The sequence below is a fragment of the Schistocerca cancellata genome, chromosome 5 (genome assembly GCF_023864275.1).
Source record: "Schistocerca cancellata isolate TAMUIC-IGC-003103 chromosome 5, iqSchCanc2.1, whole genome shotgun sequence".
Taxonomy (NCBI): Eukaryota; Metazoa; Arthropoda; class Insecta; order Orthoptera; family Acrididae; genus Schistocerca; species Schistocerca cancellata.
In genome coordinates, this window is record NC_064630.1 from 587,550,532 (window position 1) to 587,574,779 (window position 24,248).

The window sequence follows — 24,248 nt, forward strand, 5'->3', positions numbered from 1 at the left end:
ATTGTACTGTGCTCTCGAGATTCCTGCCTAACCACACCGTCGGGAATCACAATGGATTGAAAAAAAAACCCACACAAATTTTTGTGAGAAGAAAGAATATAAATGTTTGTTTCCCTCACAACAGTTTCATTGAAGGAACTCAGAACGGAGAGAGCACACTTTTATATGTAATTAATACCTAATATTGCAGAACATAATTCTGACTTATAAATAAGGGAGTCCCGGAATGTGTTACAAATGTGAAGATAAAAAGAAAACATATATTAGCATGTATTAGGACATGAACACACCTCCTACAACTCTGTAACTGCACGTATCTGACTACATGACCACAGCAATTGCATACAATTTTGAGCATTATTGCTATTCATCTTAAACTTTCCGAAGGATTTTAACAGCCAGTATATCATTACCTGACATTTAATTATAACAAATTGTACCTAGAGTCAAGTGTTTGCTATAAATCTTACAAGATCTGCCTTGAAACGGCATACTGTTATAAAATACAAGTTGTAATACAAAAACAAAGAAATGCAGTGAATCCAATGTGATGGCTCAAAAATAGCGAATTAGGGACATCATATGACTAATTCCCAATTCCAACCAAATGCCAGCCATTGATTTTTCGCTGAATGCCTGCCATACACAATCCTACTTTCCAATTTTAGTCACTTGTTTCATCTGTTTTGGGCTGTGCGAAGAATAACTGCTTAAATTACTCTGTGTGTGCAGTAATTAATCTAATCTCTTTGCAGTCTCTATCGAAGTGACACACAGAGGGATGATGAAGGTCTCTATATTCTTCATTTAATAGTTGTCCTTGAAACTTCGTAATTAGACTTTTGCTGAATAACTGGCATCTCCAGTCAAGCATCTACCAGTTCATGTTTGTCTGCATTTTGGCGACACTCTTCCAAAAGTCAAACAAATCTGTGACTATTCATGTTGCCCTTCTTTGTATTCATTCAATATCCTCCGTTAGTAATATTTAGTACCAGTTGATACATTTGAGCAATATCCTACGATGGATGGCATGAGTGTTTCGTAAGCAATCCTCTTGTCGATGCCCTCTTCAGAAGTTTTTTAGAGCATGTTGATTAACCAATCTAGAGTTAGTTTCCTTTTAGATATGAGTATTATATTTTTCAAAGGCTGCTATCTCTAATCACAAACTCATTATTTCAAAATAAATAAGTGTTAATGGAAATATTTTTAGTCATTTTGCTGTCGAATTTGTATCCACAAATTGGGCACAATTTAATTTGGGCCTTCAAATACATTGAGAAGCATGACAGTTCAATATATGTGTGCTTGAAAACTTACAAAACTCTTTCAATACTTGTCACACTAGCCTTAGAAATCCATTTCTGAATATTAACACTACAATGGATTACAGGCCTAGCTTCCCTTCTTCTGATCTTACTGAGTTTAGTATGGACCAAGAACCCCCCCCATCCCCACTAGCTGTCAGGGGAAAAAATGTAGTGTAGTGAGGTGTTTATCTTTCAACAAAATTATTTACCCAGGTTTGTGACAGGGTCAGAACTGAAACTGTTTTATGGCTGCCTACAAGTCACTATTCATATTAAAAATACTCCATACCCCCCAAGTCTAGCTGCCCCCCAACGAACTATCACAGGGTTACTTGGAAGGAGAAATATTTCAGTATTATAGAGTGTTTGAACAGAGGACCCTTATATTCACAGGAGTAGCACTTAAAGGGTAGAGCCGCGGACCAGTGATATAAATCAGTGGATTAACAGAATAACAGCACTGGGGGAGCATATTGATACTCTTTTTGTTGCATTTGTAAATAATGAGTTGGCAGCTTCCCGTTCTCAAAGAGAGAAAAGTCAGCAGTAGCTACCAAATTGCAGTGAATGTACCAGTTGAAAATATGATGAGCAGCTATTTTAATCCATCTGCTAAAATTGTCACTACAGTTTACAAATATGATTTGTGACAACAAACACACGTATCAATGCCTTCAGTAGTCCAGCGTCCCACTTCTGCTGGAACTAGACTCCTGTAACCTTGTCTTCACTACAGGTGGTTATCTCTCATCCTAGAGTCTGAGTACCCTGCTTGTTCTTCTTACCTTTCCCCAGCATATCTCTCTCTGCTTCCAGAGGAAGGAACTAATTGATCTGAAAGTTTGGATCGTGTCATCACTACTACTTTTATGTCTGTTTATTGCCTCCTAAAGTTAAGTCCTGGCCAGCAATTTTGTCTCATAATTTATTAATACACTACATCCAACCACTTTTGTGCCAGAGTATATGTAGAATATTTAGAGGCATTTCCTATAGTATGGAAGAAATTTTTGCCCATTTGTAAACATATTACAAAAAAATTGCAAACATTAGAAGCAGAGCAAAATAGTTCAGTATTAGAAATACCTGTTAAGGAGTTTGCAACAAGAGTCAGAATTCACCTCTGTTTGGCTGTGCAGAATTGAGATCTTCAATTGACATTACAGTTGTGTGAGTATCATTTAAAAATAACAATTCTTTCATCATGAGTTCATGGTAAAGAGGTAGAACTACTTCTATTATAATTTTTGGCATGAAGATTAAACGTAAACATAACAGTTATTTTGTAAAATATGTAATCCATAGGTTATTTTATTGTACATGTTCCACATCAACAAAGTTCTTTTCATGATGTAGCTATAGAATAACAAAGTGCCTCATCTGATCTATCTTTCATCGTTATAACAAGAACTGTTATATCTTTCAGAGGCGATATGGCACACCGACCTCGACTTTGTCGTTGGCAACCGTGATAGGTTGGTTGTTCTGAGTTTTCTGAGCACAACTCCAGCAACAACGCCGCTATCTGTAGTGGAAGGTGGTCCGACAGTGGGATCCGCCTCGGATGGCAACAGCAGTGCACCAGCAACTGGTGGGGCACTTCCCACTCCACAACCTCTAACTGCCACCAACATGACCACGAGTGTGCCACCTGCTGCGAGGCTCGCTATCTCTGGAGATCAGCTGCGTGAACCCGCACTGACCATCGGGCCAGTGTCTGCAGAGTTCGCCAATTATGCTGCCGCTTTACTAGTCTACGCCGTCCGATACCCAGCTGTCTTCTGGCACACCAACAAGGCATTTGGAGCACTCTTCTCACTGCAATTACTTGCTAATGGAGTGCAGAGCCTGCTCGCCTATGCTGGTGTCTGCGTTCTGTACAAGGTGAGAATATAGTACTATTTTGTACTCACTAATTAGTGGAAGTGGCTACATTCTTGTGCAGAGTGCCAAATTGCAATAAATTATTTTCTGAGTGCAAAACCTCAGTAAAGAAAACTGCAAAACATATAGTCAAATATTTTGATTCAGCAGATCATTATTGCTCATTATTATCAATGTTTCTGTTGCTAAGCTTATCTAGAGAGGAACTTTCACATTTTTTATAAGCACTAGCACATCCATGTGTGCAATTATGGGAATTAACAATTTCAGTTGTGGTAAGTGTTGGGTATTATGTCTCTATATAGTTTTACAATATATCCGTTCCTGATGGACAGGACCTTATAATTTTAATTGCAGATCTGTAATGTTGTGATGTTGCACATGATGCTCAACAGGAAATTTTGGTTTCATATAGCACTAAGATGTTTGACAGAAAGTTCTGATAACAAGAGGACTCTGGCAAACAAGTACCAAACAGAACCTTCACTATTACACTGTGAACATTTGCCCCATACATCTTCTATGCTGGGCAATATTAGGAATAGGATAGATTGCTACTCACAATAAAGATGACCCATTGAGTCGCAGGCAAACACAACAAAAACACTGTTATCCATTTAACTATTGGCCCAAGTGTTCCTCAGCAAAGAAAACACATGCACTTTCACACACGCAAGCACGCCTCACATATATTCAGCCACCAGTACCGGCACCTCTGACTGGATGATCTGAAAGCTGATACATCAGTCAGAAAATCTAATTAGTTGACTACAAGGTTCTCCAATTTCATGTTTAATTCTGTCTTGCAAAGTTCACAGTATTCTGATGAAGCAAACACCAATTATTATAAAATGGCATTGCATGTTGATTACATATATGCTAGTAGATAATAGCTTCTTGAGTAATTTCATTAGGAAGGCAGATGCTCCTGACTACGAAAGCTTCAGATTATGACATACACATGTATAACATGTGACACTCATCTCATGGTCAATGATGTTAAACTGTCTCAACAGATGAATCTTGATCAAGAACTAATAAAGTGAATTCTAACCTCATGGGTATTTGAGTGACAAGATAAGGATAGATGTGATCATTTCCTGATCACTGTACAGTATCCAAGGGCCCTCAACTAAATCTCAGATCTTGTCTGCACTGTTCTACGGAGACACCACAGTCACAATTTATTGTGACCCACAATTGGGTGACAAATTTAAGTTCAGCAACTCTTTGCACTCAAAAATATTCAATGTCAGATCTCACTCTCTTCCTTCCTTTCACTTCCTCATCCATTTATGTAAATATTAACACAAAAATATACTTCACAACCATTCCATACAATCATCCACTCTGCAAGGCCATAAAACTGATAACTATACACACATAAATGATATGTAATGGTAGAGCACCTGTACTGTAGGGGGAAATACATTGTTGCTCATAGCACATCGACTCATCTGTGCTTCAAAAGACAAATACCTTTTATTTGTACAGGGTCTCCAATAGAATAATCTAATGTTTTTGGAGGCATAATAAGATTATCTTATTTTTTAAATAGTATATACATAGTTTAATGAGTGAAATTAAAATTCAATTTCTCAGTTTTACTTACAATACTGAAATTATAAAATATGTTATAGTTTACTTAAATATTGTCATCCAGTTTTATCATTTTTTTCCCCTCATGCACTCATATAACTTCATTTGGGAACTTCCCATTGTTCACTCTGTCATCACTGGTGGAGTTGCTGAAATTTCCTACTGAATGACATTCTTCAGTTCTGTAACTGAATGTCATTGAACATTGAACACTACATCTTTGAAATAATCTCAAAGGTTGAAATCATGGTTATGTCAGGTGAGCATTCTGACAATAGGCATACATTCTGACAATAGAATATTACCATGTCATGAAATCAAACACCCCAGAAAAATTTTCTGGAGACTTGCGTGGGAATTATTGCTCCACTTTATTGTAGCTAAATTTCATTTGAACCAAACTTATTGTTTTGATAGCAGGAAGTTGTGCTACATTGTTATCTGCCAACAAAAACATTACTGTTGCCTTGTGAGTTACCTAAGACCAGTACACCTAAACGAACGAGATGGTGTAATGGTTAGCAGACTAGACTTGCATTCTCTAGGATGATGCATCAAATCTCTGGGTGGCCATCCAGATTTAAGTCATCTGTGATTTATCCAAATCACTTAAGGCGAGTTCTGAGATTATTTCTCTGAGACAACATGTCCAATTTCTTTCCCTAATCTGAACTTGTCCTCTGTCTCTAATGACTTCGTTGTCATGGGACAGTAAACTCTTAATCTTCTGTCCTTCTTCTTCAACATGCCACATGTTGAAACTTTATGTCACATGATGTATCACTGAGAACTGGTCACTTGTGAACTTCTCATAGGTTAACAGCTGACCAGTACAGACAAGTCTGTTCACTGAAATACCCAGACAGAGAAAAATATGTCTTGTTACTTGAAAGCAAAATATTATCTTGGTAATTATTATTGAGGATTAACTCATGTGCTGCTTGGCCAGTTGCTTACACATTTGAACTTCATTCCTATTTATGGACAAAGTTTAAAGTAATAAAGAAAAATTCTTCTTACACATTGATCGTTAATGCCTGATGCACTAGCATGCCTAACTGTACAATACCAATGAGACACTATAGTGACAAACTTTCAGTGGCAATGTTCTTATTTATTCTTGCACTGCATTTTCATTCTTTTGATTTTGTTTCCTAAGGAGATCCTTTTTTTTTTTTTTTTTTCCTCTGAAAAGTTATTGATCCATAGCAATATTCTATTCCTACTGGGACATGAAACGTTTCAGTTTAAATTAAAAGATGGATAAAATAAAAGCTGCATAATGATAATGGAAGTCTTTAAAACAAACTTCGGTGACAGAAGTGCAATTCTAATAACAAATAATAGCTGCGGTACTGAAATGGTATGAGTAGTGCTAATATTCAATAATAGTCTCAACATTTCACAGATAGTTGTGACAAAATATCAGTGGATACGAATTCATCAGATTACCCTATCACACACAGTACATATAATATGAAAGAGAAAGTAACTGTACACGCAATTTGTTTCAGGGCTGATAAGAAATTAAGAGCATAAAGACAATTCCCCCAAGCAACAATACAGACATTTGGCATATTGCAGGGAACTGATTGTTTAGTATTAAGTGCAGAAATTTTGAATGAAACAAGGATTGAAAATATATATTTATGATAATTCAAAGGTATCTGGATTGTGGAAGAACATCTGTCTGTAAATTGTATAGCTATGACTTTAGAAGTTTCTAGACTTTATCATTTACATGTGACATGAGCAGTTTTGAGACAACTTGGATTGTGACTTCTTCTCGCTTACAGGTGCAGGTAGTCGGTGCTGCAGAAGCACTCCCCATTCTTGGCGGTAATGAGTCACCATTCTTGCTCAATCCATTGGTCACATTGGTGCTCTATGTACTCTCCAGTGTGCTGGTTCTAGCATCCAGTCTTGTCCTCTATCTCTACGGTTATGGCAGGTAAGGTGGCTTTCTGTACACGAGAAATGGCCCCCATTTTCCACACAACAAAATTTAGCTGAACAGCATCCATGGCTTGTAACATATAGCTGTTAGTAAACAAAAGGCGAAATTCTTTTTCTGCGCCACGTGTTTCTTCTTTCACATGGGGAATTTCTGGCACCATTTAATTGATTTGTGACTAGAGGAGACAAGTTACCAAACAATACAAGCACGGACTGAGATTCACATTGCCACTGCCCTGTTATCTTAAGTGTGCCGAAACATTTCATTAAAGACAATGTAAAAACAGATATGCAGTTTCTCCAACACAGAAAAGCAGAGTGAAAAACTGATGATGGAAATGTCTGGCACATGATCAAATTTGTCTTTCTACTACAGATTCCCTGTTGTGAGGTCCAGGTTTTGCTGATGTGCATGGGTTCGACAGCAATTTTTCCAAGCGGGGAGTGGTGGATGGGGCTGGGTGGGGGGTTGCAAGACTCTGAAATTGCTATTTTTTATATAAATAACTTGATGAATTTTGAGATATGTCACACCATAAGAACTAAATTTTTATGGATGACAACAAAAACTTATTATACCCAAGAGAGCTGATGTTTATCAACTCAATATCTGAATAAAAACTCTTTACTTCAGATTCCAGGGGAGGGAGACACACCCCACCCGGCCATCACTTGTGGATGCCAATGTTGATGTGATCATTAAAGTGTGTGACTGAATGATGGGGTACACTAGATTTTTTCATGGTTTTTTTTTTTTTAATCACAATAAGAAAATGTTGTGCTTGTTGTTTCAGCAGCACCACAGGAGGCATTTTCACTCTAATAGAGTGAGATATTGGGAATACAGCCATGCGATAGTATCTTCCAGATATTATATTTAGACATCATCTCTTGTTTTGAAGAAAATATCCACACCAGTTGTATGTTTCTTTCATTTAAATTATGACAAGTTTTGGCTCCCCAAACCATTGTCTAGTGGTCTATGTTATGTGTCCTGGGAGGGCAAAGAACATTATGAGCCATATCAGGATGCCTGACATACACCACTAGATAACAGTCTTGCGGACAGGTTGTGGTTTTAAATAAAAAGAAAAGTGCAACTCGAGTGGAGAGTTTCTTCAAACTATTACAAAAATTGAAGCCTTGTCACCATGATGTTCCACATGCTGGACAAGAAATTAATGATCTCTTGCCATCATATCTATGTGCTATGTGATATATGTCAAGCAACTGTTCCTTGTTAACATACAATGTTGACAAGTTTGCTTACAGCCATTATCGTATGCTACTAACATATATTACATTTATTAAAATGTCAGTTCTTCCAACCACTAAGCCAGTGATGTATTGTAAAGATATTCCCTGCAACATGTTCAAATCCCATTTTGTCAGTCACACTTGTCACCCTGTAAGTAATCTAGTTTTGTGCCTGTACTGTCAATTATAATTTACAATTTTTTTTTCTTTTTGCAGGTTCCTCTCATTTGTGCATGCAGAGCAAGAACGGCGGGCTGTGCTGGGACGGCGACCTGCAGCACGTGGCTGGGGGTACTTCACACATTGTGCAGCATTGTGTGCTCTGCTTGCCATTGCTGTCTGCAATGCGCCACTCCTGCATGATTACACAGCTGTATATCGTGGCAGCCTAGATGGTGCAGTACTCGCATGTGTAGTAGGTGGCATTTCACACCTTCTACTCTGGGTGCTGTTGTGGCTCCTACTCACCATTAAGCGACGCTGGGCTTTTCGTCTCCGGGTCAGTGTGGCTCGTGCCGAGGTGCGTTCGCCTCGGTCTGTGAGACTTGTGGCTGATGTAAAGCTGTCATCCCGTGATGCGGGCCCTGGTGCACCACTACTTGTAATAGGCAATGGCCGCACCTATGCTATTACGGAGAGCTCACCAAAGCGTGCCATCATGAGTGTTGTGCACCGTGTTGCTGCTGAGCGAAAGCCGAAGGCTGCACAAAGTAAGTCCACTTTCAAGTCAGTAACCTGCAAACGTTTTTAAAACTTATGCATTTTGTACTTTTTGTAGAGATAATGATGATGTATCATTAGGGGAAAATATGCTACAGATCCCCCCACACTGAGCTGAAAATATCTTATGGTGCATGCCTATTGAGGTTCTATTTTTATGAGTCCGGCAGTCGTTTAAATGAAAAATTAGTGGAGATCTACAGTGGTTTGTACCTTCATGTATGGTACATGTTCTGTTTGCGTGACACCCATAACAGTGACTTTCCCAGCTGCTGCCTGTGAGTGTGAGTTTCTTCATGACTCCCAGTTGAAACCATTATCAGGAGCATAAAATGTATAATTATATCACACATGTCATGACATTATCATTGGCTCAGAAATATTAAATAATGTACATGTCTCTAAAACCTGGCATATCTCTCAGGCATTGTAATTAAGGCAAAATTAATGGAGGGAGTAAGAAATTGCAAAGAGGCTATTAAAATGAAAGAGAAGTACGGCAGGAACCACAATGTTACTTGTGACAAGTGACACTGATATCAACACAGAATGATTTTTGTAGCAATTTGTCTTGTCAATGGAATATACTATCCAATCACATATAAAATCCACTGTAACCTTTGAAAGGCTTTTTATATGGTCATGATCATTAACCAGTTGTCCACCCACATGAATGACCACTGTAAATTGAGGCCAAGAGTAAGGTTGGCCATAGAACAGTGAAACATGCAACTTAGCACACCACATTCAACTTTAATATTTGCTGCATAACTGTTTATCCAAGGTATCTTTTCATTATCCTTAATTTATGCCAGTCCTCACCTTACACCAGTACGTTATAACTTTCATTCCCTTTATAGGTTGCTGAAACAACAATCATATTGTTCTCTTAGTGGTCTCTCTTTCCTATTTACGTGCCTCTCTCCACCCAACAACCTACCCTACATCACTGCGTTTAACATACTGCTAAATCTTCCTATGCCATGGTGAAGATTCAATGATGCTGTATTTCTAACCACTTTTCTCCCTGTCTCTTCTTCTTATACCCTTTGTTTCTTCCTTCTCTTCAACCCCCCCCCCCCCCCCCCCTCTTCCCATCACTTCACCTAATATCGCACCTTGGCCTAGTAAGGTTCCAATCCTAGGCAGAGAAGCTATGTATACGCTCTGAAAACGAACTTAAGTTCACAAGAAGAGCCACTATGTTGTTAAGTACCATTATGTGTGGAAATTTTAACCCTTGTGGTACAAAGGGGTAGAAGGGTACCTAGTGTCCAATATTCTAAAATATTGTAATCTAGTCAGTTACTTTATACTTTAAACTATTCAAAAAATGTTTTTCTTTTTAATGAATTTTTCTACTAGATTCCACATAAGTTTTAAACTTTTCAGTTTAAACTTAACACAAAAATTTAAGTTTCAGTAGTAGATGTCACTTTCCCCAGTGAAAGTCATATTCAACATTTCCAGCTTCATGGCCTCATATCAATAGCTCCCTAAAAAGCCTGTTAAGTGTAAAAGTCAACAGCAATGAACAACATTTGCATTTTTTAAAATTTTTTTGTGGTGGTCACAAAGTATCCCCCTCCCTCCCCCCTTGGTAGTACATGTTATTGAAAGTGTGTTGATATTGCTGAGGGAGTGCTAACAGATATTTTCAGGTTCTGGCCCCTACTTACACATCAGTACCTCTTTAAAATGTATGTTTTTTTAATAAAGTGTCCCGTTTCCCACTCCCCCTTGATAATGCATTGGATTAATCATATACTAAGTTACAATGAAAGAACTGGAAAAGATATACATATTTGCATGTTCCTTAAGTTTATTATGATTGTTGTTGATTTATTACCTTCATAGTTTCATATCCTCCTCCATAAATTGCTGTACTTCTATTTTCTTATTGTGCACATTTTTGCAGGTATTGATGATATAAATGAGGAACAAGTGTACTGGTTGCGGCCAAAACCACCTTCACCAAAGACTTCTCCAGATTCTGACAGATTAACATGGTTGAATCGCAAATTAAGCACAAATACGAAACACAAAGTCACATTTGATGATTCACTTTCAACATCAAAGTAAGTGTGGCTCCAAAATAATTTACTAGAAACATTTTGCAAATTAGTTTGATGTTACTTTGGAGGTACATCTATTACAGGAAAGGAAAGTGTCTCTTAGCAAAGTCTCCCAAAACTGGGAGCAAAGGCAAGAAGGGCCCACAGAATGGTTTGGAGCAAGAGTCAGAAGATGATGGTGACTATGCAACACTGCGAGAACTGCCTCGGGCAGAAAATGAGGAAAACAAGGTATGCATCAATGCTTATAAGCCCTGGAGTCTGAAATGTAGATTGACCATAAAGCAAATTATGGATTCTATAAATACTGCTGCTATATATTTTCCACATGGCCTTATAAGAAAAGCATAAATACAGTGTAGAGTGAAACCATGAAAAGTCCAGATTGAAATATCAACAATATTATGAAAAAGATAGATTGCTACTCTCACCATAATGACAGTGCATAGAGTTGCAGACAGGTATGACGAAGACACTGTTACGTACAAGCTTTTGGCCAAAGGCTTCTTCACAAAAGAAAAATGCACACACATTCACAAAAGCAAGCACACCTCACACACATATGACTACTATCTCCAGCTGTTCTGGCCAGAATGCCAATAAAATGTAGAATAAGACAATTTTAATGACTGGAAGTATAAAGTGAATGGGCTCTGCAACATAATTGTGTGAAAGTTGTACAAAAAATGAGGAAATTGGATAATTTTTTGTTTCATCCATCTTATTTGCATTGACATAAAATTCAGCTGTATTGGTTACTGGTTTCTGAATGACACACACATTCTCAAACCATACAACTAAAAATCACAAAGTACATATCTAACAATAATGCATACAAACAGTATGTATGTCAACATTATAGGTACTCATACACTTATAAAAATACCTTGCTATTAGCCACAATTATTCATATGTTACAAACAATATGTATGTCCACATTACAGATACTCAACGCTTATAGACATACCTTGCTCTTAGCCATAATTATTCATACAATATGGTGACAAAAGGCTTCTATAGAGCAAAGCATACAGTGAGCAATAAGTACCCTCATTGATTAGCCTGTGTGTCTGTTGCAGCTGACTGACACAACCAGTCTGACAAATACTATCTACAGTAGTCAACAAGACATATCTGCAGGTGTTGCCCTCATACATATGAGCATGTGCATATTGATGCCTATTAGTTTTCTATGGTGCTGCAGCAACCATTGTCATTAAATGAAAAGATTTTTAAAAGTAAAGAAATATCAAATGCTGATAATTTTGTTTCACAAAATAATGTAGCAATCAAATGAAAATATCCATTTTACATTAAATGAAATGTTAAAATTTTTTTTTTTTTTTTTTACAAAATAACATAGCATTGAAACAGAACATACAAAGCCGGGAGGTGATATCATAGCACACCCTCTTGTACACAGCCCCATATTTTTGTAGCAGATTATAATACCAAGCATTACTACCAAAAATGCTGTTCATTACTGTATGTTGGACACATACTGTCTAAAAATGAAATAAGGCAAAAGTCATAAAACAATTACAGCTTTACAAATTACATTATTAGTGTACTTTTGGTACGAATCCTGTAGTAACGATTTAAATAAGCATTACACGGCACCATACTGAGCATCATCTGATGCATTCATCATTCATGGTGCTAAGGCACATTCAAAACCAAGCCTTATATGTGCATTGATCATATATATAATCGTAGGTAAATATATTAAAACATTATATAACATGATACTGCGTGAAGAGTTTGACAGAGCACTGAAAGACCTGAGTCGAAACAAAGCCCCCGGAGTAGACAACATTCCATTGGAACTACTGACGGCCTTGGGAGAGCCAGTCCTGACAAAACTCTACCATCTGGTGAGCAAGATGTATGAAACAGGCGAAATACCCTCAGACTTCAAGAAGTATATAATAATTCCAATCCCAAAGAAAGCAGGTGTTGACAGATGTGAAAATTACCGAACAATCAGTTTAATAAGCCACAGCTGCAAAGTACTAACACGAATTCTTTACAGACGAATGGAAAAACTAGTAGAAGCCGACCTCGGGGAAGATCAGTTTGGATTCCGTAGAAATACTGGAACACGTGAGGCAATACTGACCTTACGACTTATCTTAGAAGAAAGATTAAGGAAAGGCAAACCTACGTTTCTAGCATTTGTAGACTTAGAGAAAGCTTTTGACAATGTTGACTGGAATACTGTCTTTCAAATTCTAAAGGTGGCAGTGGTAAAATACAAGGAGCGAAAGGCTATTTACAATTTGTACAGAAAGCAGATGGCAGTTATAAGAGTCGAGGGACATGAAAGGGAAGCAGTGGTTGGGAAGGGAGTAAGACAGGGTTGTAGCCTCTCCCCGATGTTATTCAATCTGTATATTGAGCAAGCAGTAAAGGAAACAAAAGAAAAATTTGGAGTAGGTATTAAAATCCATGGAGAAGAAATAAAAACTTTGAGGTTCGCCGATGACATTGTAATTCTGTCAGAGACAGCAAAGGACTTGGAAGAGCAGTTGAACGGAATGGATGGTGTCTTGAAGGGAGGATATAAGATGAACATCAACAAAAGCAAAACGAGGATAATGGAATGTAGTCGAATTAAGTCGGGTGATGCTGAGGGAATTAGATCAGGAAATGAGACACTTAAAGTAGTAAAGGAGTTTTGCTATTTGGGGAGCAAAATAACTGATGATGGTCGAAGTAGAGAGGATATAAAATGTAGACTGGCAATGGCAAGGAAAGCGTTTCTGAAGAAGAGAAATTTGTTAACATCGAGTATAGATTTAAGTGCCAGGAAGTCATTTCTGAAAGTATTTGTATGGAGTGTAGCCCTGTATGGAAGTGAAACATGGACGGTAAATAGTTTGGACAAGAAGATAATAGAAGCTTTTGAAATGTGGTGCTACAGAAGAATGCTGAAGATTAGATGGGTAGATCACATAACTAATGAGGAAGTATTGAGTAGGATTGGGGAGAAGAGAAGTTTGTGGCACAACTCGACCAGAAGAAGGGATCGGTTGGTAGGACATGTTCTGAGGCATCAAGGGATCACCAATTTAGTATTGGAGGGCAGCGTGGAGGGTAAAAATCATAGGGGGAGACCAAGAGATGAATACACTAAGCAGATTCAAAAGGATGTAGGTTGCAGTAGGTACTGGGAGATGAAGAAGCTTGCACAGTATAGAGTAGCATGGAGAGCTGCATCAAACCAGTCACAGGACTGAAGACCCCATCAACAACAACAACATGCCAGTAATATATTATTACCTTCTGTCTGCCTGCAACATCGTTACGAGAGACCCTTTACCACACAACAGCGGTACAAAGTGCACTCCGTCATGCAACTCTGTTGAAGCACCCACTGCCATGCAAAATTGGTATGGTGACCTGGTGCTGCAGTCAGACAGCCTTATGCCTCTGTGAGCAATTCCAAAGAGTTATGGCATTCACCATTATAGGGCTGTGGCATCAATTTCATAGTAGCAGGGGACTTTAATTCATTGTGGAGCAGCCAATTTGTTTGAAATATTTACAATTTACCTGTATATACACAAACCTTCCTCATGGATCATTCTATTTATTACCGAAAATCATATCAAAATCCCTACAGTAGTTGCTGAGAATAGCCCTAACATACAGACAGAACTGCAATAGGGGAATTCAATTTACATATGTATGGGGCTTGAATTTATATATGTATAGATTAAAAATAGGTAGAAGGCAGATGAGTTGTTTCAGCTTGATTTGGCATACCTGAAGAAATTTGTGGATTCATTTTCTCACCTGACTGAGGCCATTATCATGGCTAAAGGCAGCATTACATGGTATCAGCACGATGTTACCTGGGAGTGACTAATTTTTTGTCTTGTAGGCTTACAGTCATGGGGTAACTACAATGTTGAAGCACTGTTGTGCATTTCATTTTCTTTCCATTGGCTCTTTTACAATGGGAACTAAATGTGAATTATAGTTTGAAATTACATTTTAACTGACATTTCACACCTTGGGACTAATTTTCTGCAATGAGAGGTCATAATACCATACACAGACTGTCTGCCATTGCCATGCGCTAGTTCATTTGCAGTTTTCGGGTAGTGTAATGAATATAAGTATTTCACTGTCAGTCACTATTGGCAGGACATTTAAATGTCAACAATCATAGCTCACTCCCTGTTGTCTGATCTTTAACCAAGGTGCAACTGACAGCCAGTGCAACAATGCTATAGGAAATATCAAATAACAAATAGTCTTATTCTGGGTGTAACTTACTGAAAACTACTTAAATAAACATATACTATCTAGAGAGTTTAACATGTTTCATTATTTTATAGTGATAAAGTATTAACAGCAATATAGAATGAAGAAAAGCAGAAATAATGTAACAGATAAAATTGCATGATGCCTCAGGACTTCAAACTGGTCATTTGCCTTTTGTGAGCAGAGCTATTCCATTCAATCAATCCGAGCACATTTCAGCAATTGTCTCAATGCTCATATTTGTCACTAGTTTCTCTCCTCATTATTTTCAAATGAACAGTTATCATTTATGTGAAATGAGATATTTTGTATTGCAGTGTAATTCATCTCCTTGACTGCATCATAGACACTGAAGTATGCAGCATAATAATCACTAGTGCAAACCCCATGGAAAAATACACCTAACTACTATAGAAAACATATTTCTTCAGACCCTGAATGGTCGTGGATTATCAGTTGAGGTATATACAAGGAGCAAAGTGATGATTGGTTAAGTCTCATCCATAAACAGAACAGCTACTTCATTTATAGGCTAATAAAATATGAACATTTAATTTTATGTTTTAATAAGCAAACATATATTGCACAGTGACCACATAAATGAAATCATGGAGCTTAGAGCATATATACAGGATGGTCACAATTAGTCTGAAAAGCATGTAAGGGTGTTGCAGTGTATGCTGTACTGAGAAATAACTGTAAAGAAAAAAAATTAAGTATGTCATACCATATCCGAATTATTTACCATTGAAATTAGCAAGTGAGATCAGTGTACACACGAATTCAAGCAGCTGCATGTGCTAAAATATGGTAATGCACAAACATCTGTGGATCTGTAAGTTGCCACTCTTGGAATGCTGATTACCAGTTAAAATGTGCCTTTTTAGGAAGTGAGCAAAAGCTACTTAGTTCAGTTTCAGGACACCAAACAAAGAACAAGTTTGGTGACACAGTCTCTACCAGGCTGCTTGAATTTGTGCATGTGGCAGCCTGACTGGCTAACTTCAATGTTAAGTGATTGAGAAATGGCACAATGTATCCAATTTTTTTCCTTAACAATTATTTCTCAGCACAACCTCCCCTGCAACTCCATTACACGCTTTTCAGACTGTTTCTGACCATCTTGTATATAGTAAAATCCTAAGTCGCTGAACTACGGAAGTAACAAATTTGAAACCATCAGTGCATGAGATCTGACTGTTCATTTAGTCAAAATACAAACCATTTGGCACGATACATTGCTCAACATGATTTTTAAAACTCAGGGCCTTAGAGAAGCTTCTTTCAGAATTGCCTCAACTTTGTTGGTTACACTTTTGTGGATCTACTCTATTGTGTTGAATCTTGAAAGTTTCAGGAGTATTTTTAGTTTTGAGAAGAAGAAATAGACCAGAGGTGACAAATATAGTGAATGGAATGAAACATTAGAACTTGCATTTCATGAAGGGAATAGTAGGATTCATTGCTTACTGTTCCACTTGAAAACACATATTCTTTGTGAAAAATTACACTCCTAACAAAAAAACAGGTTCATTACCCTGGATTTTTGGAAGCACGGGTCTTTTGACCCTACCTGTTTGGAAATCTGAAACTTTGTTTCATGATCGTAAACAAAACATCACCAGTACTAATCTTGCCTATAATGTTCTTGTCACAACCGGTCATGGTCAACAACTCTAAAAAAAATTAACTTTGATGTCTTTGATGTCCATATGCTCCCATGTCAGGCTGTATGGGACAAATCTGTCACACAGCTTCTAAAAGTGTCAATGGGAAAGTTGTGAATTGAAAGGGAAGTTTGCATTCACTGCTACAGCATACAGTAACGTAGTCTTACTGATTCCCAGTGACAGTCAATAACCCAGATTGCAAGCTTATTTGCTGAGATTCCTGATGAAAGTTTAAATCACATTCCCTCTATAAATTTGAAAGGCCAAAGATCATAAATCTAAATTTTATGGTAACACTGCGCGACATATCTAGTTACTTCATGCACTGTCAGAAGGATAGCAGCAGGACTAAATATTAAGAAACATGTGCATGGATTAATAAACCCTGCAAAATAAGTTTATTGCTAACGAGAACTTTTTTCATATCTTGCAAAAGTACATGTCCTACTTTGTTTAGCACAGTTGACTTCACTTAGCTCTCATATATTTGTGATAACACTCTTGTGTACCATTTGTGGAGGATGAATGTTAGCAGCACACAGTGGCACTGTAATATTTACACTTGTTTATTCATTTTCTTCTGTGATTCAGGTATTCATACATTCATTAGCATCCACAAGGAGAATGGAACAAAAGGGGACACTTGCCCATGCTGATTTCCTTGTTGCAGCTGAGGTTTTGTCACTGTTCTGCAGTCAAGCTGGATGCACGCCTCTACAGAACAGTGCCTTCAATCTTTTCTGCCACTTCTCTGTTCTCACCTTTCTAGGCCACAGATATGAGATAATTAGACTATGGCACATGGGTTCAGCACAATTCCCAAGATATCATAACCACAGAAGCAATGCCGCTCATCACTAACCGATTCTCAAAAAGACATCCCGACCTTGCTCCACAATGGAATACCAGCAGTAGTTAACTTTTTATTGGTGATCAAGGATCACAATGAGGGCTTGCTGATTCTTCATTCAGTTTTACATGAATGAGCTATTGTGGTACACTAATAAGAACACAGCCGTAGTATACTATAGGTGTAGACAGCTGTACTTAATCTCAAATACTGTATATCATAATCAAAAAATAAAGTACTGTTCTTGTGCTAGATGAGAGGGGAAAAGTGTGCAATTTCAGGCTCTATACAATTTCCTCTCCAGGACTGGGATGTTCTCAGTGTCTATGGGTGTAATACAGCACCACATACAGTCACAAAACTACAAATTCTGCTTTCCAGTTAGTAGAGCTGCACAATCATGTGACACATGGGAGACATGAGCATTGCCTTGGTTTAGTCCCAGGCTGTTAAAAGTTGATTCTGCCACGAGGACAGTTTTGGGAGGTTTCCCCACATTAATTGTGATGTACACTGACACTGGGCTGTATTTTACCTAGCCAAAAATAAAAAATGTATCTTGGAAAATATATTTTGCTGAACTTCAGTTATGCCACTCACAATAAGCATTATATAGTATGAAAGAAATGGCATAAATCATAAATACATTAACGTGATAAGATGTGAGGTATTATGAGAAAACTAACTATTGTAGAAGGCATCAAAGTTCAGTAAATTTACTCATTTATTTTTTTCCCATATTGAGAAGAATTAATGTAGTACTTTCTCTATCATGCTGACATATTTTCTATTTCCAAACTTTATTTATTGTTTCAGCTTAACATAATGAGTATTTTCTAGCTTTATTCTATAACTCATTCAGATTCTTGATTTAATCATACGAGGATGTAATTTCAGCAGTCATATTCATATCAACAACATAAAAGATGTACTTGCATGTACCACTGAAATATGCATATCATTTTGATGCCAGAGTAATCTACCTCATAAGTACAAAGTAGATTTACTATCGATCTTTTCAGATGCAATGAGTTTTGTGTATTTTTGTCAAATTTAGTATTTGCGGCACTCATCGAATTATTCATATGAAAACTGGATATTTGCCCACCCTTTGAAAAATTCCTACAGATGCCCATGTATACATTGACTGTATTTCCACATATCTTTTTATTCTACATCACACTTCTTATGATACAAACTATACCTTGAATTGTCCTCATTTCACTGATGAATTCAAAGCTGTTTCTGCTCACCATAACATGGCCTGCAATGAATGCTTCAGCTTACTTATGTGTGCTTAAATATTCTTTTAAATGATACTGCATGGTGTATATCCAGATTCCCTTTATCTTTTCATTTATGAAAATATCAATACTACTCCCAATAAGACACACTTTATTAACCAAATTGTTACTGGTTACATGTTGCTTGTAGAATGCTAATAACTACATTCAATGCTTGCATAAGCATCAAGGATGTGATATCTAACCCTTTTTTCCTTACAACTGTTTTAATTATTTTGCATCTAAACTTATAAGAAAATGTTCAAAAGGCCAAGCATTTAATTCAATAGCCAGTTTCAGGCAAGACTATGTTTGCATCTTTGGGTTCCATGCTGTACAAATTTACATATCTCCTCCATCTGTGCTATGTATCATGTCACATCACACGTATGCAAGTGAAGATCGTGAAAATCACTGGATATCAGCATGTCAAATTTAAAACAAGCCATATTTACAAACATAAGAATAGCTGCCAAATATAAGTGGTCATGCTCACACAACAGCTGACTACTGACTCTCAAGTCTGTAGTCAGCTTTTGTGTGAGCATGCCAATGTTCAGTGATTTTCATGAGTTTCACATGCGTATTTATGATGTGACGTGATACATAACACAGATAGAGGAGATTATGTGAATTTGTTGAGCATAAGATCTGAAAATGGTAATGTAGTCTCACCAAATCTAGTTATTGAAATAAATACTTTACTAGTGATCTTGGCTTTTCAAAGTTTTTCTCCTGTGTTTATTACACTGCAGATCGAATCCATTCTGGCACAATGTCAGGAATACATATTTTTCTGTCTGTCAGCTATTCAATTCAGTGAGTAAAATTCCTACTGTCTGTGGAATATCTGAAGCTGCTGTGAATTCTTTGGAAACAGAATACTGTTTACTTCCACAAAGTCTTACCTGTTATTGTAACTTGCTCTAAGTTGTGTAATTGCATGCTTACAGCTGCTGGATTCAGCCTCTCGTGAAGACAGCTCCAGTACATATGGGCTTACTAACAAAGATCTGACTCCTGGTGACTACGAAGATCCCAGTCCCTTACTAACACCTGAGCCCCATGGAGAGCCAAGCAGCTCTCACCCAGTAACGGCTCCTGTCACTGTTTCTGTTCACAACAGCTCAGAACCAAACCAGGTACTAAAAAAAGGCTGTCGTATAGTTTTCTAGTTTGTATGACCCGTTAGTCCAGTTAGAAACATAGCAAATCTATGTGTTAACAATGTATTACACTCTGAATGTAATCTTTTGATATAATTTGGTTAGTAAATACTTGAAAGTTAGGGAGGCTCATACATCTTGTTTGTTGCTTGTTCATATTTTATTGCAACATGTATTTCATTCTGAATAAAATTCTAAGCTGATATGCAACATGAAATCCAATAGAAGAATGATGTAAGTATAAATTTTGTCATATGAGAATGTGATGAAGTCCATTTAGCAAACTATTAGAAAAGAAAAAAAAATCAGAGAGCTAAAGTGCAGAATTCATCGCTGCACTATTGTCTGCTTACCCAGTTGTGTCTCAAACGCAATGCAGACAAAAACGATGAATCACCTCCTCCTCCCTCCCTCTCTCTTGTTTTAAGTTGAATACTGAGGGATGTTATCTCCTATGTAATCAGATTGCATGTTGTTATTAAAGAACAAGTATGCATCTGCCAGACCATTATTTATAGTGATTAAAAAAATCTTAAGTCACAGGATTGCAAAATGGAAGTACAGAAGCAATATACTGTCATATTTTTGGGTGTAAAGTAAGAATGATAATTTTTGATGTACATTAATTGTTATACTCCTTTCTCATAATGATGAAGGTAACAGAATAGGGCTACCACACATTTATTAACTCTTCTTAAATATAAAATGAAGCCTTAAGTATTTTTCTGAACTGTGACTTACACTTGTGCATAAGATTTGCGGAAAACAACTTATTCACCCCACCTCCACCCCCCCCCCCCCCCCAAAAAAAATACAGAGAAATATGCCTAAATATAATTAATAAGCAGTTACTGCAACACACATTTGATCTATGAAGATAAACTTTCTTTCAGTGGGTAGCTTATTTTAGTTGTACTTTATTTGTGATGTTTAACTGATTATGTACTGTGGGGAGTTGATATAAATTGTGTGAACTCTATCTGAAATCAGAATTTTTGAACTTCAGTGTAATTAACATCTTACATAATCTATTTATGGATGAAAGTCATTCTGACAGCATTTCAGTATTTACTGTAATAATCTTCTTTTATATAATCACTTCAATATTTTTAATGTGGGCAGTATACAAGGATCATGTTTGCATGCAGGTTTGAGTTTTTTATTAGTTTCACTCTAATAACATCTATTACTACTCTAAGGAAATAAATTCTAGTTTTCTTAAATCACCTTATCTTTTCAGTTGTAATTTCTGTATGTCCATTGGGACAGCATAAGTGATGGGAATCTACCAGCTCAATTAAGTAAGGTGACAGTTTGGTATTTTTGATGTTGTTGATGGCTTAAGAATAACAGGTGCTTGTCTGCTCCTTCTTTAATACTTTCTTCAGTTTGTGAGAGTTTAATTCCTTCTAACACTGCAATCTGCCTGAAATGTATCCTATTTTTAAAATTGTGCTTCCATTAAGCTGTTTAAGTACATACTTGATATTAAGGCTGCATGTTAAAATAAACCAGGAATTTAATTAAACAGAAAGATATTAACACTATTTCAGACAGAAGAGGAATGTCATTTCACCAGCTAATGAAACAAAAATAACTGGAGCAGGGTTACAAAATGCATAAAATAGACCTTTATAACTGTTAAAGCACTTCTGTTAGAAGAGAAATTGATATAAAGAAAATAAACAAAGCAAACAGAGATTTACAGATGTCACTAAACAAAAAGAATCATAGTTTGTAATGCCATGTAAGAGCAAGGTGCATGGAAGCAGACAGAATTAACAATGGAGTAGTTACTGAGAATGAAGTCCTAATAATGACATGTATACAGACATTAGGTCAAAGAAGAGATCTGAAACCAATGACAGGGTGCTGATAAAAATGAATAAGATGTGAAAGTGACAAAAATTATTGCTTTTAACTTACACCTTGTCTCTCTCCATGCTGTGAGGTAACTTATCCTTTGGTCAATTGTCCTGTACCTTAAGCTTTCTTTCTCTCCACCCCCCCCCCCCCCCAACCAACCAACCAACCAAGCATATTTCCTTTTTGCTTTCTCTCTTGGTGAGGGAATTCTGAAGACTAGAGATTTGTTCTTATGATCATTGTTTCAGTAATGGGTAAGTAGACATTCCTCTTCTGTTCAAAACAGTGTTGAAAGAAGAATATACATATTCAATAAAACAATGGAAAATCCAGGATGGAATGTAACACTATTATGAGAATGAAAGCTGCTACTCACCATATAGTGGAGATGCTGAGTTGCAAGTAGACACAACATCTCTGCTATATGGTGAGGAGCAGCTTTCCTTCTCATAATATAAATATACTTATTCATATTTTTAAACTTTGGCAACTGCTCCAAAGAACAAATGGTCTTATTTAACAAAAGAAATGAAACAGTAGCATGAGACATGTTTCACAAAACACAAAATTCCTCTGTCATCAGTTACTTCATATAAGAGGCAGTATTATGAAAATGAGACAGATTAGATAATGAGCACGGCATACACAATGCTACAGCAGGAAGATGTATGTATAAAAGTGCCCTTTATTAGGAATCAGGAAGGAACAGCGTGAATGTTCACTGCTGTGCCATCTGTCTGTTAGAAATGCTCAATGTGAGGTCAGTGAATTGTGTGTGCATCTAACTTCATTATGGAGGTCAGAAAAGAGGAACAATGAGGTTTAGCATGGTTTTTGGCAGCATAAGGAGTGTTGGGAAGTGAAATTCATGCACAAATGTCTGCTATATATGGCAAACACAGTATGACATGAGCATGTGTTTATATGGAATACATGATTTTGTGAAGGTTGGGTGTCATTGAAAGACACCATTTGGTTAGGACTGGTTCATCATGTCATTATTACATGGCGTTGCTGCAGTGGATGCTGCTGTCACAAACAACAGAGGGCAGATGGTGGAAGACGTTTGGCTCATGTTACGCATCAGTCATAGTACTGCTCATACCATCCTGATCAAGTATCTGCAGTTCCAGAAAATTTGTGCACAATGAGTTCCACACAGCCTGACTGAGTCCAGAAGTTGAACAAAATGTAAACTTCTCTGTGGCATCCAGAATGGTACCACACTGAAGAATATCATTTCCTGTCTCATTTTATCATGGGAGATGAAACATGGTGTTATCATTTTGAGCTGGAGATCAAGCTCAGAGCCAACAAGGGAAGCACATGGATTCACCCCCAACAAATAAATCCAAGCTATGCATGCCAGCTCTGGAAAAGTCATAAAGACCACTCTATTTTATTTCAAGGGCCTACTTTTTAATGACTAAATGGGACACAATCACAATTAACAAACAGCAGTATGTGGATGCTTTTCAGAAACTGAAGTGTGTACTCAAGCACAAACATCTTGGAATGTTGACAGATAGCTTGGATGAAGAGGTACACACCTGGGTACAATCATGGTCCTGGAAGTAACCACAAACATTTTGCCATGAAGGCAACTGATCGTCATGTCTCACAGTGGGTAAAGTGTATTAACAAGTATGGTGAATCTTCTTCTTGTTTCTAATGGGCCTACTTTGAACCACACTTGTTCAACTGTTGGGCTTTGATCTTTGACCAGTACTGTCACATCCTCTGCCGGTGTAACTTCTTCCTTTTTTCTGTCCAGGGGGTACCTTTTCTTCGGGGCTTTCCCTGAAATCCTCAGACTTTCTTCAGGGTGTGTCTCACAGACTGTCTATTCTGGAGATCAGTTATTCCCAGTTCTTTAATGTCCTTCTCAGTTTCTGTCAGCCAAGTGGTGCAAACTTTCTTGTTTTGCCAGAAGGTGAACAGATGGTTGGTCAATCTGTTTGGAGGCAATCTTGCAACATGGCTATAGAAAGCTATGGTATGGTGATTATTATTTCAAAATCGAACAGTTAATTTTGCATCTGTCTCATTTTCATTTGATTGCCTCTTATATTGTAGAAGAAGGATAACTCCAGTAGTGACAAGTAACTAAACCACACACAGAACACAAGTTGACTGGGCAAAATTTACAATATTCTGTAATATGAACTTTCAGTCTATGGAAAACCAGGTGCTGAAGGAGAAGAGAACAGGTAATATGAGTTTCAAAACAATTCACAATTCAATATTGAATGTCATCATTCTGGAACAAACAGAAGACAAGTTCTGCTATTGAGCATCAATTTTCTTGTAACTGTAGCCTTGTATAAAACGGTCTCA

At 37.2% G+C, this 24,248-nt stretch overlaps 1 protein-coding gene across 1 annotated transcript in view; it reads left to right on the plus strand.

Moving 5' to 3' along the window:
• The window catches only part of LOC126188701 (protein tincar), a 39,102-nt gene that overhangs the window by 7,681 nt on the left and 7,173 nt on the right, over positions 1–24,248 (plus strand). Inside the window, exons 2-7 of the mRNA XM_049930309.1 lie at positions 2,742–3,197; positions 6,593–6,747; positions 8,226–8,719; positions 10,648–10,807; positions 10,888–11,035; positions 19,833–20,021. Of these exons, the coding sequence (XP_049786266.1) occupies positions 2,742–3,197; positions 6,593–6,747; positions 8,226–8,719; positions 10,648–10,807; positions 10,888–11,035; positions 19,833–20,021 (1,602 nt within the window). The remainder of the gene's footprint in view (positions 1–2,741; positions 3,198–6,592; positions 6,748–8,225; positions 8,720–10,647; positions 10,808–10,887; positions 11,036–19,832; positions 20,022–24,248) is intronic.